Source organism: Erythranthe guttata, chromosome 9 (genome assembly GCF_056151865.1).
Source record: "Erythranthe guttata isolate IM_541 chromosome 9, IM_541, whole genome shotgun sequence".
Lineage (NCBI taxonomy): Eukaryota > Viridiplantae > Streptophyta > Magnoliopsida > Lamiales > Phrymaceae > Erythranthe > Erythranthe guttata.
Window position 1 is genome coordinate 8,104,754 of NC_142541.1, and position 13,752 is coordinate 8,118,505.

Below are 13,752 nucleotides of genomic sequence, written 5' to 3' on the forward strand. Positions count from 1 at the left end.
GGACGGCCGTGCGGTCTTCAATTCTTCAAAGTTTTTATTTTTTTACTTTTGGCGCACTTTTTCTCCAAAATTGCATTTTTTACCCCATAAGTTTCCAATTCTTCAATTTGTACCTAAAATACAAATAATCAACATTTTAAGCACCAATTATTGTTAAAACACACCAAAAGCTCCAATTAAAAGGTACAATTAAGTGTAAAAATATACACTTAATAATAGTGAACATTTGGATCGTCGGGAACATAAATGCGATTTTGGAATCGGACGAGACCTTTTTCAGTGATTCGGAAGTTTGGATTGGATTCAAGGTTATTGCGCATCTGGAGAATTTGCGGATCATTTTGTTGATCTGATTTGATTGATTCTCCCAAGTTAGGTTGAACAACAAGGGCGTTGATGGATTTGTGGCTAAGTGCGTCGGCGACCACATTAGCTTTGTCGGGGTGGTACAGTATCTCGCAGTCGTAATCTTTGACTAGCTCGAGCCATCTCCGTTGCCTCATGTTTAGGTCTTTTTGAGTGAAAAAGTATTTTAGACTCTTGTGATCGGTGTAGATGGTACACTTTTTTCCATAGAGATAGTGTCGCCTGATCTTGAGTGCGAAAACGACGGCGGCTAATTCAAGATCGTGCATTGGATAATTGCGTTCGTACTCTTTGACCTCGCGTGAGGCGTAGGCAACGACTTTCTCATTTTGCATGAGTACAGCGCCCAATCCTAATTTCGAGGCGTCGCTGTAGACTATGAATTCTCCGACTTTCTCTGGTAGCGCGAGAATTGGTGCCGATGTGAGTCGTTTCTTCAATTCTGTGAAACTAGCGTCGCATTCGGGCGTCCACTGGTACTTAACGTCTTTTCGGATTAATCGGGTGAGTCGATAGGATAGCTTTGAGAAGTCTTTCACAAACTTGCGGTAATAGCCGGCTAGTCCGAGGAAGCTTCTGATTTCCTTTGCATTCTTCGAAATTGACCAATTTGACACCGCTTCTATCTTGCTAGGATCAACGGAGATTCCTCTTTCCGAAACAATGTGACCAAGGAAAGCCACACTCGATAACCAGAATTCGCATTTGTTGAACTTGGCGTATAGTTGATGCGATCAGAGAGTTTGGAGTACGGTGCGAAGATGTGACATATGTTCCTCTTGGGTTTTGGAGTAGATAAGAATGTCGTCGATGAAGACAATTACGAATTGGTCCAAGTACTGATGAAAGACTCGGTTCATAAGTTCCATGAAAACTGCGGGGGCGTTGGTTAGACCGAAGGGCATGAAGACAAATTCGCAGTGGCCATATCGGGTTCTGAAGGCTGCTTTGGGAATATCGGATTCTTTGATTTCAGTTGGTGGTAACCGGATCGGAGATCGATTTTAGAGAAGACTGATGAGCCTTGGAGTTGGTCGAACAGATCATCGATTCGAGGAAGAGGGTATTTTTTCTTGATTGTGATTTTGTTGAGTTCACGGTAATCAATACAAAGGCGAAGGGATCCGTCTTTCTTTTAGACGAAGAGAACCGGTGCGCCTCACGGGGAATGGCTTGGTCGAACATAACCTTGGAAATCGGCGTAGCTCCAAGGATAAGATTGATTTCAAACTGAATTTCTCGGTCGGGTGGAAGTCCAGGGATGTCGTCGGGAAATACATCAGGGAATTCTTGCACTGCGGGAATGTCGGACATTTGGGTTTTGGTATCGGGTTCGGATTTTAGAATATCCACTAAGTAGCCGGAATGAACCTTGTGAATAAGTTTGAGTGCTTTGATATGGGTTGACTTCGGAATTTTAGGGTTTTGCCGTTCGGAAGGGGAAAAATAACTTTTTTCGAGGCACAGTCGATTTGGGCTTTGAATTTGGTTAACCAATCCATGCCTAGTATAATTTTGAAGTTTTGGATTGGTAAGAGGATTAAATCCAAGTTCATAGGTTGAGTATGAACTCGGATCGGACAGTTGGGTATTACTAGGTTTGAGCACATTTCTTCACCGGAGGGAACGAGAATTCGGTATTCATAACTTAATCGACTAGGATTGAGGTTTAAGTGCGTAATTACGTCGTATGACATAAAAGAATGAGTAGAGACAGAATCGATTAGAGCATATATGGGTTCTTCGAGGATAAATATGATACCTGCTATCATAGAGGGGTCCTGCTCAATTTGATCTTGAGTCATGGCAAATACACGGTCGGGGACGGTGTTCGGAGCATTCGGACAGTCTCGTGCCTTGTGTTGGCTTTTGGCATCGGAAACAGTTATCCGTTCCATAGGTGCAGACTCCAAAGTGTCCTTTCCCGCACTTCGGACATATTGGTTTCGACGGTGGTGGCGGTGGTAGTGGTCCGGTTGGCTGGCATACGGGCTGAATTTCATTTCCTCAAAATGGGCGGTTGCAGAAGTTACCCTTTATCCATGGGCGTTGAGTAACTCCTTGTGGTCGGCGGCTGTTTTGAATGTCTCGTTCGTCCTGGGCAGCCATGAGGGCTTTGTCCACTAGTTGCCGGAAAGTCGAGGCGTCGGACATACGAATTTCTCGGCGGATTTCGGGTTGGAGGCCACGAATGAAATGGTTCTTCTTCTCCTCGGCGTCTCGAGCGATGAATGGAGCGTAGAGGCAACCACGTTCGAAACGACGGATGTATTCGATCATTGGTAAGTCGCCTTGACGGAGTTCGAGGAATTCTTTGAGTTTGTAAGCTCGCACATCTTTCGAGAAATATTTCTCGAAAAATTGAACTTTGAACTCGGTCCATGGTAAAGTTTCGAGGTTCGTTCCTTCTTTGATTCCTTCCCACCAGTGACGAGCCTCGTTGCGAAGTAGGAATATGGCACAGTGCACGCGGTCTCGATCGGTCATTTGCATGTAGTCGCAGATGACTTCGAGAGATTTGATCCACTCTTCGGCTATGGCGAATCGGTGCCACCAGGGAATTCGGATGGGTTCATACGGAGGAATCGTTCGTATATAGCTTGGGGTGCGTTATTTTGAGGCGGGGTTTGGTTACGTTGGAGGAGTTGTTCGATTTGGCGTTGGTGGTTTTGGGCTTCTTCTCGGATTAAGTTTGAGAGGTTATTAATAGTTTGATTGTGGTCTTGTGGTTCATCGAAAGGAGTACTCGAGTTTCCTCGGGTTATACGCCTCGCCATTATTTCCATATTAATTTACAACTAATAAGTAAAGAAAATAAAACACATAGAGTAATAAAATTCACACAGTTACCGAATGGGTCGAGCTTCGCGTCTCGAGTTGTCTTTAAACCCATGAAGTTCGTACGAGTATCTATGAACCATGCTCTGATACCACCACTGTAGCACCCCCCTTCTTATCAGGCGATAAATCGAACCAGTTTATCGGAATATTCATTTAACTAGCGGAAGAAAAAGGATCTCTTCGAAATTTTTAAAACTTTGGAATGGGACTAAAATGAAATTATTAAAAATCTCTTCTTTAGAACATTTAAAAAAAAAAAACTTTTTGTGATTTTCGAAAACTTTCTTAGGAGGATTTTTGTTCGAGTGCTACACTATCAAGATATCGATATTGGTTCGAAAAGAAATCTGAGTTTTGAAAAGGTATTTTGGTGAATATTTTGAAAACCACTAGTGAGACGTGAAAATAACAAATTTACTAAAAGGACTACTTTGTAATAAAAGTCAAGTATGATCCATACCGGATTCGAGTTCGAAATATCAAAAGGGGAAATACTTAAATTTACTATTACATCACAAAAAACCAAAATTCTTTAGCATCGTTCATAGGTCCTCGTACAACTTCCAAAAATCCCGTGCGAGACCTCGATCCGCTACTCGATCCATTCCGGTGGTCCTCGTACTGACACTATTACCTGCAATTAAAAGGCATCTATATGAGCTATAAAGCTCAGTAAGAAATCCGATGAAATATCGAACTTTGAAAATACGTTGTATATAATATATAATATATATATATAGTTATCCTTACTCACGTTCTAAACAACACAAGACAAAAGGTTAATCACATAGTTCACGAAAACACACCATTCACACATAAACACTTACTTATGCAAAATGACTAAAATGCACTTTTTTATGAAAATCATGAAAAATCATTTTCGTTTTATCGGATCCGTGAAAGATTAATCTTTGTACCTAGCAATAAACTACAAAGCGTTTCGAGCCCGTTCTATAAAATCACGTATTTCGTCTTAGTTGGATATCGGCCCATCGTATCCCGTTTATTCACTAAGCATTAACTTTTGTGCCTAGCAATAAACTATAAAGCGATTCGAGCCCGTTCTATAAAATCACGTAGTTCATCTTAGTTGGATACCGGCCCACCGTATCCCGTTTATTCACTAAGCATTAGCTTTTGTGCCTAGCAATAAACTATAAAGCGTTTCGAGCCCGTGTTATTGTGGAATCAAACCACGCATTTCATTCTAGTCGGATACCGGCCCACCGTATCCCGTTTATTCACTAAGCATTCCATTAATCTTTCAATTTTAAAAATAGTGAAATGCAATTTTTTCCAAAATCATGCTTTTGTCACACTAATTATGCAATTCACACATAACACCACAAATATAAATCAAGTACCATATAATCACACAATTACCATAACTTATCACATACTTATGAAATAATTCACACATATGTATACACACACACCCATGCACAACACACATATACACACACACATCCAGCCAAACACATTTAACATGTCACCATCTAATACTTAAATATGTTTGTCAAGCAAGTACCCTTTTTATCCATTACTTAACGAATTGATTACAACTTCTAGGAAATAAATCCATTTCGATTAATTTCCATAAGTAATTAACACATCTTCTGCAGAAATTTAAGGTACACAATCCCAAGTTTCATCTTTCACAATCAACTATTTCAAGACAAGGAGGTTCAAGCACAAAACATCATAAATGACATTCATGATATAAAACTTAGAAATAATAGTAGACTAATTCCAAAAATTCCCAAATTAAATTCCAAAGCTCCTAACTGATCCAAGTTTTAGTTTATGAAATTATTTAAAAATTTCATTAAGTTTCGAATTTTCTTGGAATTAAAAACTAGAAAATCCCTTTTTCTACAAAAAATGCAAAACCTTAATTACTTTGAAACCTTTATAAAGACAAATTTTTCCCCATTTAATACTTGCTCGAAAACAGATTCCAAAATTTGGAAATGACTGATTTTTCAGAAATTACAATTTTGACCCCAAAGTTTGAAGATTTAGACATGCAACCACACTAAAAGTTCAAAATCCGATTTTTCATGAAATACCTTTAACAATCTGATATTATATTTTTAATATGCAGAAAACAAAGTTAAAAAGTTACTTGAGGCCGAATTTTCGAAAATTACATATTTTACCCCAAAATCTCTAGATCTATGCATGCAAGATCACTAGAAGTTCAAAATTTCATTTTCTTGTACAACCCTTTTTAAAATTCGAATTTTAATCAATAAATGCTGAGAAACAGTTTTGAAAACATCTTTAGGACTGACTTCTTAAAAATTACGAATTTGACCCAAAAATCTTCAAATCTATACATACAACCCCATAAAGGTTCAAAAACTCATTTTTCTTGCAACACTCTTTAAAATCTGAAATTTATTTTGAGTTCTTGGCCAATAAAACTTTTATCTAAACATAAATGATGCATGCAAGAATAAGAAATTAACAATCAACATAACTTTTCCATTTTTTCCTAAAAAGGCCTAATTTTCTCGAAATCTCTCCAAGTCTTTTAAGAAATTTTGAAAACCATTTTTGTAATATGGACACCCTTTAATTGCAGCAAGAAAGTGAAATTTCTTACCTTAATAAACGAAAGAAAAATGAAGTAAAATCGAAGGAAAATGCTTCAATGGTTGATGCCAAGCTCTAGCCAAACTATTTTGATGGTGAAGGAGATGGGGGTGGATCTTCAAGTGAGATGTATATTTTTTTTTTTGGAGAATGGTGTTGTAGGCTACTCTAAGTCCATGATTAAATAGAGGAATTTTAAAATTGATTTTTCATTTTCTTTAAAAAATGGAGGTGAGGTGGAAGAAGATGAAGAATGGAGGTGGTGGTGATGTCTCGGTGGAAGGATGGAGGAAGACAAGTAATATGGTGAGGTGGAAGAAGAATGAGGCAGAAGAGTGTAGAATTAAACTAGGTGAAATATTATTAAATAATTATTTAGCCTTTTTTTTTTACTAACAAACACACACATACGGGTAGATATACATATATAATATAATATTATAAAATCAAGCAATGCATGTAAGATCCATGTATGTATGCATGTATGTATCAAGTAAAGTCATATATATACACATATAGTGTATGTATATGGTATTATCACATTTAATAAATAAAATATAGCATATAGTAGTCTTTTTCACATAATTCACATAATTTTCATAGCAATAAATCCACCAATTAAATAGAGCAGATAAATAATTCACATAATTAAATTCACGTAAAATCTCACGTAAGGAAATTTTTTTCGAGTTTGGGAAGGTTAGATGTGGGTTTTTAGGGTTTTGGAAAGGTGGGGGGTGTTACACGAATCCACGTGGATTCGGGTCGGTCAGACCGGTTCTCGTCCGACTGACCCGGCCCACTGATTTGGGTCAACTGGACCGATCAGAATCGGACCGTTTCAGTCCGAACTGGTCAGACCGGTCGGGCTGAACCGGTTCACAGAAAATAAAAAACATAAAAAACAATTTTACGTGTAGATTTCTAAAATTAAACTTAAAAGAAATTGATTTTAATTTTCTGAAAATTATTTTCAATTAATCCCAATTAGATAATCGAATCAAAAATCATCTTTTTTAGTAAGTACGTGTTAGATTAATTAATTACTTTAAATTGTTAAATTGATTTTAATTAATAGAACACACATATAATACTGATTATACTTCAAGTTAATTAAAAGTACCTCAACATTATTTGATTGATTTATGCTGGTTGAGGTCCTATAATTGTTTTGAAACAACTGATAATTAATTAATGTAATTAATTATATAGTTAAGTCGTATGTTCCTCTTAGGACAATATGCTCTTCCATATACCTTTAGAGAACATAGATATAGGAATCACATAGACCAATCCGAACCTTCTGATGAGATAAAACTTTTTATAAAAATCCCTCATTCTTAATCTAATTAAGAATTATTTGAAGCTATAAAGAAAAACCAATTTGTTGAATTTTTCTTTCCTTCTGCCAACGGTTGAATTATGTGTAGCCCTTTACTATAGTGCAGTAAGCCGTGTTAGCAGGGAGTGCTATGGTCACGTAAGTTGTAATTCAATTGACATAACGATGAAGGTAGCCATTGAAAGGGGTTATGCTCGATTAAGGTGGTTGGCTAGATTAACTAGGGACTGCATTAGTTTGGCATAATTAAGTTCTATGAGCATCTTTGATTGGTAGGTTAGACTTGACACACGAGGATTTTGAATTCGCTAGATTAACTTAGGTCATTATCAAGTGTGAGGAAAATTAATTTAGGGTCATAGAATGGATATGATTGATTGTGATCTACCTTTGGGCAAATATAATCGGGCTAGATTAACTACGGGTTATATTTGTTTATTGGACCTAAAGCGCATTAAAGAAAAACCGGTTTTCTCGTTTGTCTACTAGAGGGAAGTGTAACTCGATAAAATTAGTGGGAGATCAATTAAATAACATAAGTCCAAACATTTAATTGTAAAATTTATTTAATACGAATCTCTAATAATCCACTTCTCTAAATCTCTCAGATAATCATGTCTAAGAATCCCATAATGTCAATCCTCGACAACAAATTCAATGGCCCTAATTACCTAGATTGGTTGCGTAGTCTTAAGCTTGTGCTAACCGTTGAGGGGCGTCTCTATGTCCTTAATAAGAGACTTCCTGCCACTATACCCGCCACTGCGACCGATGCTGAAAAGGAAACTTATGAAGCATGGAAGAAAGACGACACTCATGCTAGGTGCTATATGATAGTCGCCATGGAGCTCGCGCTTGTGAAGAAATATGAGTCTCACTTACATGCTTTCAATATCAAGGCTCATCTCGATAGCACGTATAGTGAGAATATTCGGGCATCGAGGTACGCTGCTACAAAGGAGTTGATCACGGCGAGACTGCACGAAGGTACTTCGGTCCACGAGCACTCTCTCAAAATGATCACTCTCCTTGAATTTGATCATGTTCTTCCTAGTTCCTTTGAATCGTTCATAGTGAACTTCAACATGAAAAAACTAGATCCTCCCTTGGATGAGTTAATGAACATGTCTGTCAGTTTCGAGTCCACCATTAAGAAAGAGAAGTATGTTCTCGTTGCTGCTACTTCTGGAAAGAAGTGTTCTTCCCAAAAGAAGAGAAAGGAAAGAGTTCCCTTCCCAAACAGCAAGTTTGAAGTGGGTGAAAGTAGTGGGGGCCCCAAGGCAAAGGTCAGCAAGCAAGTTGATGGTGCTTGCCATCATTGTGGAAAAAAAGGACATTGGTGCTGCAACTACAAGGCTTACCTAAAGCATAAACGTTCTGAAAAGGGTACGTATTTCATTGACGTAAATTTGTCTGTCAATTCTTCTTCTTGGGTATTAGATACGGGTTGTAGCTCACACTTATGTAATGAATTTCTGTTAATGACAAGAAGTAGAAAGATTAGAGCGGGTGACAGCTATCTAAGGATGGGGAATGGAGCAAGAGTTGTTGCTGAAGCCATTGGCACGGTTTACTTAAATGTTTTGGATTATAGTTTTCCTATTGTTTTGAACGATTGTTTATTTGTTTCGTCTCTCATTACAAACCTTATTTCTATTCATGTATTAGATATTAAAGGTTTTACTTTTGTTTTTGGAAATTCGATTTGCATTATACAAAGGAATGAAAATTTGATTTGCAAGGGACGACTATTAAACAACTTATATGAACTAAATCCAAGTGAAATACTTATTAATGTTATATCAGCAAAACGTAAGGAGATAGATCAAAACCCCGCACAATGTTGGCACGCTAGATTAGGTCATATCTCTTTAAGAAGGATGAACGATTTTGTTAGTGAAGGATTGTTCACTTCGACGACGTGAAATCACTACAAACTTGTGAATCTTGCCTTAAAGGGAAAATGACCAACTCACCCTACAAAGGGAAAATGGAGCGGGCCGAAGGTCTTTTGGATTTTATCCATACTGACGTATGTGGTCCACTAAGTGTGAGTGCGTAGGGTGGATACAACTACTTCGCTACCTTTACCGATGATTATTCTAGGTATGGGTACGTGTACTTGATAAAGTACAAGTCCGAAACATTTGAAAAGTTCAAAGATTTTAGACACGAAGTAGAGAAGCAACTCGGACGAAGTATTAAGAAACTACGACCCGATCGTGGTGGAGAATACTTGAGCATCGAGTTCATAGACTATCTAAAAGAGAATGAAATACAATCTCAATGGACTCCACCTGGAACTCCTCAACTTAATGGATTTTCCGAACATCGGAATAGAACCTTGTTCGATCTATGATGGGGTTCACCAACTTACCGACATAGTTGTGGGGTCATGTACTTCGCACTACTGCGTATTTGCTGAATAGAGTTAACACCAAAGCAGTTAAATCCACAACATATGCACTTTGGCATTCCCGGAAACACAACTTCAAACATATTAGGATATGGGGTTGTCCCGCTTATGTGAAGCGATTAGTGGGAGATAAGTTGGATAGCAAATCCAACTTATGCTACTTTGTGGGGTAACGCGAAGACTCAATGGGATACGAATTCTATTATGTCAAGGAAGCAAAGACGTTTGTTTCGAGAAATGCCACCTTTTTGGAAAGGGAGTTTCTATCCAATAGAAATGCTGCATGATAGAACTTGATGTAGTTCAAGAACCGCAAAGTGAAGTTCAAGCGCAAGAACAAGTAATCGAACCAATACAACAATCCACTAATATACCTCCTGAACATGCAGTGCGTAGATCCAATAGAGTTCGGAAAATGCCGGATAGGTTATTCCTCTTCGAAAATGATGAATATCATGTTGATCTTGGACAAGATCCAAGAACATACAATGAGGCCGTATCGGATGCGGACATCGGACATTGGCTAACTGCCATGAAATCCGAAATGGACTCCATGTACTCAAACAAGGTGTGGACCTTAGTAGATCCACCTAAGAGAATAGTTCCCATAGGCTACAAGTGGATCTATAAGAAGAAAATTGGAGTGGATGGAAAGGTATCGACCTATAAAGCTAGATTTGTAGCGAAAGGATATACTCAAAGGCAAGGTGTTGACTATGAGGAAACCTTTTCACCATAGTTTCTTAATGAAGGATTTGGGAGAAGCATCTTACGTATTAGGAATACGGTTCTATAGAGATAGAGCAAGAAAGATGCTAGGCTTATCCCAAAGCCTGTACATAGACACCGTTATGAAACGATTTAGCATGGAAGAATCCAAGAAGGGATTCTTGCCAATGTCCCATGGGATTCGTCTCTCGAAATCCATGTGTCCTCTGACACATAGTGAGATCGAGGAGATCAAAAGGACGCCTTATGCTTCCTCCATAGGAAGCTTAATGTATGGCATGCTATGTACTAGACCCGATATCGCGTATGTTGTGAGTGTCACAAGCCGATATCAGTCTAACCCCGGTCCAGCCCACTGGAAGGACGTAAGGGATATCCTCAAGTACTTACAAAGGACTAAGGATATATTTTTGGGCTATGGGGGTGCCGAGTTGAAATTAGAGGGCTTTACCGCCTCTAGTTTTCAATCGGATGTGGATGACTCAAAGTCGAACTCGGGATCTATATTCACGGTTAATGGTGGTGATGTGTGTTGGAAGAGTTCCAAACAAAGCACTACAGCCGATTCCACTACCGAAGTTGAATACATTGCAGCGTCCGACGGTGCAAAAGAAGGGACTTGGATAAGGAAATTCATCCAAGAGTTGGGTGTCATTCCTAATGCTAATGATCCAGTACTGTTGTACTGTGATAACACCAGAGCCGTGGCGCAAGCTAAGGAGCTGAGATCTGATCAGAAGTCCAAGCATATTCTGAGAAAGTATTATGTGGTCCGAGAGAACATTGATAGAGGTGAAGTTAAAGTAGAACGAGTCACCTCGGAAGAAAACGTTGCAGACCCCTTCAGGAAGCCTTTACCAAGGTCGGTCCATGAGAAACATCGAGAGTCGATGGGATTGCGATTCGTGGATAGTTGGCTTTAGGTCAAGTGGGAGATTGTTAGAGTAGGTGACATACAAGCCAACTTGTGGGTGTGGTCTTTCCATTTATTCTTGTAATAAATAAACCTTTTTCGTATTAATGATAAAAACACCTTGGCCTTCTATATCTTTGTCCCTTTGTCACAAGCATAGATATAGTCCTTACAGTTATTACAAGTACTAGTAATTGATCGTTAGGATCGTGTGATATTTACTTTACTATTATAAATGTGAAATGTGTTCCTAGTCGAAGGGTTACGAAACCAATGAGGATATTGGCCTTTCGCATTAAGAGATTTGCACATAGTGTATGTGTACTTCATCTCATCAGTAAACGGTATTGTGATATCGGCATGCATAAGTGGGTGCTCGTAAGTTGACCAGTTCACTGAACTCCCTCACCCTAGAAATCTCTAAGTGGTTCTCAATAATCGAGTAGAGATATCTATGGTATAGTTGTACACCATTAGTCCTTATGACCTAGATATCACCGTGACTTCACTAGAGGACCAGCTGTATCGTGAACTTTCCCTAAGTTCCACCGAGGACCACCCCAAGGGCCAGTGTTCGTGCAATCTGAAATCTAGTGGAGAGTCTGTGCATTGTAGTCGGGGATTCAATCCCTAGAATAGTCTTGGATGTCCTGTGTGTTCTCATAGTTTCTAATCTCTAAGCCTCTGCCCAGAGCTGACTAAGTGACGATTAGAGAATTCGATTCTCTAAGTCATGCACGTACCGATTACAACACTTAGATCGACCGCACAATCACTGAACTATTAAGGAGGTCTCGATGAACCAATGCCTCTAGTTCAATCAAGACATATGAATCGAAGGGATTGTACTCTACGTTAACTATATGAAAAGGTTCTTGCAGGCACTTCATTTGTTTCTAGGGAATCATGACGCGTAATTGCTAGACGCCAATCTTGATTCGTTGGGTGATTAAGGTGAAACGAGCTTTATCTTAATTTCAACTCTAAGGGACAAGTTTTGACCACAAAGGGTTGTGGGCCCACGGCTAGCTAACACCTGAACCATCGAGGGTCACACTGCTCGTGCACATGAGATCTTTGAATTAATGGTCAGAGATAAAAATGTTTTATCATTGCATGATTGGTAGTCAATTTGGAATTATGAATGAGAATAAGAAAAGGAAAAGAATAGGAGAACATCTTAGTGGACTTTCTAAATCGGGAAGTTTCCAAATTTAGAAAGTGCACTAAATTAGGGTTTCCACTTTTAGAAAGATGGAAATCGAGAATTGGCACTTGTAATTGCGAGGACATTATAATGAATCCGAAAATGTAATCGTTACAATTTTCCGATCATTGAATTGAGTGAAACGAGCGAGTAAAGAACTAACGAACTTAAGTTGTTGGGCCCGGTCTAACTTAAGCCCGTTCGGGCTTTTATGCAAGACAATATAAATATTTAATTTATAGGTCTAGCACAAAAAAACAAATCTCACAAAACCCTAGCCGCTCGCCCTCTCTCTCTCTCTCTCTCGGCCATACCAGCTCACGGCCGCCGCCGTCGCCGTCGTTCCACTGCCGGAAATCGGCCTCTCTTGGCCGATCAATCTTGGTAGTTCTATTCTTCATTTTATTCTTTCCGTTTATTCCAACTAATGCATGTCTAGTGCCACGTTTTAGTAGATCGAAGTATACGAGGTGAAATCCGAGAGGAAGTCGATCGAAGAATCAAAGAATCGAGGAGCAGCCCCCGAGCCGACGGTGCACGCGCTCCCACGCGCCGCTCGAAGACAGCACGTGATCCTCACGCATTGCCGTTGCTCACGCCATCGCCGCTGCTGCTTCGCCGTCGCTGCTCCTGGATTGCACGGATTGGTTTCCGTTGCAATCTTGCTTCGTTTCGTGCGCCAACCTCACGCTTCAAGAGGTAATTCTCGAATCCGGTATTCGTTCGAAATTAATTTAATTAAATTAAATTATGCATGATCGTTTTCGTAGTATGTTTTATGAATTTGTATGTTTTAAATGTTTACATGAAATTCATGATTTACTGCGAGCAGGTTAAATGATTTAATGCGAGCATGCTAATTGATTTAATGTCGATTAAATAATTCGCATGATTGTCATTTTTAATTTCGTTGGAAGTGCAAAGGTACGCAATTAATTGTTTATAATTATCGGGCATGTGATTATGTGATTTAAACTCGTTTAATTCGCATATTTTTTTTGTTTTCCGCTGCCTACATGTGTACGATACCCAACATTAGCTCGTGCTAAGCCTTCTTACTTTCGTTTTGGTATTAGCTTCGAGCTAAGCATTATTCCTCTTCTTATGGAATTAGCTTTTTTTTATTATTTATTTATTTATTTTAATATATTTATTTTGCATAATTATTTTTGTTCTTATTTTATTTTTATTTTTATTTTTTTTCTTATGGAATTAGCGTGTGCTAGGCATTCTTACTTTCGGTTTGGCGTTAGCTTCGATTTAAGCATTATTTCTCTCCTTATGGAATTTGCTTATGCTAAGCATTCTTACTTTCTTTTTGGCATTAGCTTTGAGCTAAG

At 38.7% G+C, this 13,752-nt stretch overlaps 1 protein-coding gene across 1 annotated transcript; it reads right to left on the minus strand.

The window, feature by feature from the left end:
• Window positions 1-2,373: 2,373 nt before the first annotated feature.
• LOC148767989 (uncharacterized) lies at window positions 2,374-2,859 on the minus strand. Its single transcript, XM_088822722.1, has one exon. It carries the CDS (start codon window positions 2,857-2,859, stop codon window positions 2,374-2,376), a length of 486 nt encoding a protein of 161 aa, XP_088678848.1.
• Window positions 2,860-13,752: the final 10,893 nt, after the last annotated feature.

Excerpts from the sequence above, each read along its gene's own strand:
- LOC148767989 (XM_088822722.1), bottom strand. The coding sequence starts at position 2,859 with ATGCAAATGACCGATCGAGACCGCGTGCACTGTGCCATATTCCTACTT.